This window comes from Daphnia magna, linkage group LG10 (genome assembly GCF_020631705.1).
Source record: "Daphnia magna isolate NIES linkage group LG10, ASM2063170v1.1, whole genome shotgun sequence".
In the NCBI taxonomy this organism is placed as follows: Eukaryota; Metazoa; Arthropoda; class Branchiopoda; order Diplostraca; family Daphniidae; genus Daphnia; species Daphnia magna.
Window position 1 is genome coordinate 5,353,145 of NC_059191.1, and position 4,596 is coordinate 5,357,740.

Here is a 4,596-nt window from a genome sequence, read left to right on the forward strand (position 1 = left end):
TACTTAATTGTAGTGATGCTGCCACTACCATAGATGCGTGGACGTGCAGTAGAAGATCGTACTTAGGCGAAACCGTTCATCAGTGGAAAGACTTTTCAGCCAAGGAGGTCTGATTTACTCTGCCAGACGTATGAAAATGACTGACATACACTTCGAGATGTTACTGTTCTTAAAAGTGAACCAACAAGACTTTCAAAGACTGGTGACATTGGTTAGGTTTTGATTACGTGATTGACAGACTAATATATCAGTGATCTTCTGAACTTCTCCTACTTTGCTTATAATTTTTATTCAAATTAAGAATCTTATTATTTTATATGGAGGCTTGTTCAAGGTGTGTATAACAAGACATGCAATTGGTCCTGCTTCTTCACATTCTAGTTGGAGGCTTGACTGTTACATTAAGTCTATATCCTTCTCCTGAATGGAATCATCATTTTTAAAAATGTCATACAAACTAGAACTCAATTTTACCTGCTAGTTTAAACTTTGTATCACACCTATCAGCTTTCTTCTTTAAAAAAAATTCTTGATGTTATCCGTTCTGATTTTCTACCAGCGTTGTGTGTGATCAGCTGGTTTAAGTAGAAAGAAAGTTGAAGTTCGAACAGTTTAAGCTCTGAAACTGCGGTTTTTAGGTGTTCACTTGATATTTCATAGAGATTTGGTTTCAGACTCTGTGTTATTCTTTCACCTAAAATCTTCCATGCAACACAGAGAGCCAATAAATGGAAGGCTAGTATGCAAAAGAATACTTGTAGTAGTTTGACTTGGAATTGGAAGTCAGAGAATGCCAAATCAAAAATAGTAATCAATGTTTCTCAATAGTTAATTGAGGTTTGGAAAAAAAGGGTAGTAAATGAAACAAAAAGTATTCATTTTTACCACTAGGTGTCGCACTGAAATAAGCGATAAAATAAGCGATGAAATTTAAGCGCCGCACAACTCAACGACAGTTGAGCGTGTGCGCCGCACCGCTTAACTACAATTGAGCGTGTGCGGCGCACACGCTTAAAAATTTAAACGGGCGGCAACTCTGGCTCACGACGAGTAGAAAATCCCGATTCGACGGCGGCGATGAGGGCCAAGTATGCCTCGTCGGTTGCTGCTACCTTGCGTAGGCTGTCGATCACCATATCTTTCTGTTCGGACGGAGTGTCTGGCGATGGAACTGGTTGATCGAAGTCGTCCGATTGTGTGGCGGTGATGGCTGCTACGCGTTTCAGCGTTATTTGCCGTGTGAAGGCTTCAATGTCGTGGCCGTGTCATCCTCTGGCCCGGGGTCGTTTACCGTTGCACGTGACAACGCGTCCGGAATCGCATGATCCCGCCCCTTCCTCTGCACGGTTGTGAAGACGTATGGTGTCAGCCGCTCCTTTAAGCGTTGAAATTTTGGATCTTCGACCGCGTCCAAAGTGTTACGATCCAAAATCGTTACCAGCGCTTGGTGGTCGATCATCAAGGTAAACGTCGGGAGTCCCAGCAAATACAATTTGCATTTTCGCATGGCTCATTCCCCTGACACGAATTCCAGCTCCACTATCGCATACCTGGATTCTGTGTCGGTGCACCATCGCGAATTACCATCGACGAGCTTCCACACGTCATCGTGGCGCTGGAGGAGGGCATACCCCATCCCATCAGCGTCCACCTGGAGCGCTGTGTCGAGGGCCGGGTTGAAATGGGCCAACACAGGAGGCGCCGTCAATGCCGCAGAGCGACGGCCGTAATGGGCCCTTGGCAACCGCCACTTCCGCGGAAAATCCCGCCAACTGCTCTAGGAGTCCCATATATGAGCGAAGCTCCGTTATGTTGGCTGGTCGGGGGAAATCCGAGATGGCCTTGAGTTTATCCGGGGCCACCGCAAAACCCCTACTCTGGATCTGGAATCCAACCCACTCCACGGACCGCCGCGCAAAGTGAAACTTCTTTTCGCTGAGAGTGATTCCTGCATTTTGTGCGTTGGTCAACACCGCGTGAACCCCCACCACATGAGCCGAGAAGGTTGAATCAAATCGAAGGATGTCGTCGACCACCCGAACCACCTGGGACACTTGCGCGAAGGCGATACCCACACGTCGGTTATATTAAATTCTGGAACTACAGAGGCCCATGGAGGCCCGGAGAAATTTTTAGCGACCCCATGGAGTCATAAAAATGGTTAGATGTTGGCTGTCGGGGTAGAGCAGAATCTGGAAGTACCCGTTGACTGCGTCGAAGGTGCTGAAGAACTGAGCGTCGCAGTCTATTTCCGCGACGGCGACGCGAGGCGTCCTCGTTGGATAAGTAGGTCGAAGGACATGTCAATTGAGCTTAGTGTGGTCCACACATATGCGAAGAGAGTTTTCCGGCTTCCTGGCCACTACTAAGGGAGCCACCCACTCAGATGGTTCCGTGACCGGCTTGATGATACCTTTTTCTTGCAACTCTTCTAGTAGCCGTTTCACTTTTGGGCAGTTGTTGAATGCAATGGGGTGGGCACCATTAACATAATATGGCTCGGCATCATCTTTCAAGCTAATAACCATGTCCGGCCCGTCCATGCATCGCAAACACGTAGATTGGTCAAATACTTTTGTGAATTTCTCGACAAGTTCCTTTTTCACGCCCTCTATCTTGACAATAGGAGGCTTTCAAAATTTAAATCGGTGTTCGGATTTCTGTGCAAGATACTGTACATCGCCAGTTGTTACCGAAGTACCGAGTTTGGAGATTAAAGAAGCCATGCTAGAAGGGTGCAAGCTCTAAACGGGCCAGCTATCCAGAACGCCACCAACGCAGCTCATCGTGTTCCGGTCTGAAGAGCAGTAGCGATTAACGTTAACTAATATGCACAATGGCCGCCTGCAGCCCATCCCATTCAATTTCGGGGTTCACAAACACGCCAGTTTGCTTACCGTTATCTTTGTTACCTGCATTTTTATGTCGTAGCACACAGCTTTCCATTTCAGCTCCTACGACAGTAAGCTGGTCTACTCTGAGCCCAGACGAGCATCGTACTCCCCTAGTCGATGTGCCGCCCCTTGAACAAGTCTACTCTCCAGATTCATGTATTGGCAGCCTGAGGGTAGCATATGGGCTAGCAAAACCTTTAAGCTCCTATCTACGTCCAGCCAATCCAATTCTGCAGACGTTTAGTGGTGAACCGAGAGATTTTCTCGCAATAATTCAATCCTCCCGTGTTGAGGTTCACGAAACGTGTGGCAGCGATTGGGAACGCAAGAAACACTTTAAAGCCTGCTTACCGAAATACATTGAGGTCTTACTCGGCGAGCACCTCATGCAACCCAGCATTTATCCCCACGCGTTAAAAAAGCTTCAGAGGAGGTTGGAAATCGCCACGCAATTTTGCGTTCATGTATACCCCTGATCAATGACATTAAGCCTTTTTATGCCGCAACGTGGCTCCTCTAATGTAATTCTCTTCAAGATTGCGACCCGTCGTCGCAACGTTGAAGCTATGCAATTACAATGAAAAGCTTTCGAGTATTGCTATACTAGACCAGCTTGTTTCAAAGCTTCCAGCATAGTTAAAGGGCAAATGTGCGGAGCATCAATGAGCGCTACAGCAGCAGGATCTGCAGCCACGTGAGCTGGCGGGACTCGAACAGTTCGAAAAAGGACTCGGTAAAATATACATGGTCTAGTTCTCACTTCAAGATAGTCAAGCACCGGTAAAATCGTCTAATAAACAGAAAAAAATGCAGGAAAACCGAAACGTTCACGACGCAAAGGCAAACCGTCACGTGTGTACACATCCACTCTTTAAAAATTCCCTCAATGTCAAGACGGACCTTCTATTACTGTTTGACAACGGTTTAAAGAGTTGTCACTGGAAAAGCAAGCGATAACGATTTTTTTCCAGAAAAATCGTTGTGTCTGAGGCGCTTACAACCGAGTCACCGCGGCATCAGCTGTGTGAATGCTAAGTAGTGTGGAAATGGTGGATATCAAGGCGAGCACCATTCGCTTTTACAAGGATTCACTTCGGATCTACCCTAAGCATGATCACAGGTTGCCGTTGAAGCGAGACATATTGTAGCACTACGTTGTATTCAGGGGCATTAAGAATAAGACTCAGAGCGATACAAGATTACATATATGAGGGAACTGATATGATGAGAGATTATATATGAGGGAAATTCTGACGTCATACGTCCGGTTGTACTGAATACCAGCCGGATCGCATAACGTTGTAATTGACCACGTGACATTCCCCTCTCTAGCTGCATTCGTTCTCGAATGCATTTCCCTAACAAACAAACAAAAAAAAAAACCAAAAGACACAAACTAAATTGACGTTTATAAGTCCTACTAGGTTTTAATTTATAATAGAACCCCCCCTCCCCCCGAAAAAAAAAAGAAAAACGGAACACCGCTACATGATACAGGGGACACAGACGTAAAAAGGCTACAGACAGGAGGATGCGCCCTTGTTAGGCCGGGGGCTCGATGGACGATTCCAGATCACGCGGTGTCGCCAAGCAAATTTGCTCATGTACCGTAATATAATCGTCCATTTCAGTGAGGCAATGCATGGTGCTCCAATGCCGGGATCGCCGCTTCTTAGCTTCCTTTTCTATAAACCCCTCCACC

The 4,596-nt window shown here is 46.4% G+C and overlaps 1 protein-coding gene across 1 annotated transcript in view; it reads left to right on the forward strand.

The window, feature by feature from the left end:
• The window catches only part of LOC123476806, a 1,307-nt gene extending 555 nt beyond the window's left edge, over positions 1-752 (forward strand). Inside the window, exon 3 of the mRNA XM_045179524.1 lies at positions 1-752. This exon is cut by the window's left edge and continues 166 nt beyond it. Within this exon, the coding sequence (XP_045035459.1) occupies positions 1-113 (113 nt within the window). The 3' untranslated portion in view covers positions 114-752.
• The last annotated feature ends 3,844 nt before the right edge of the window (positions 753-4,596 follow it).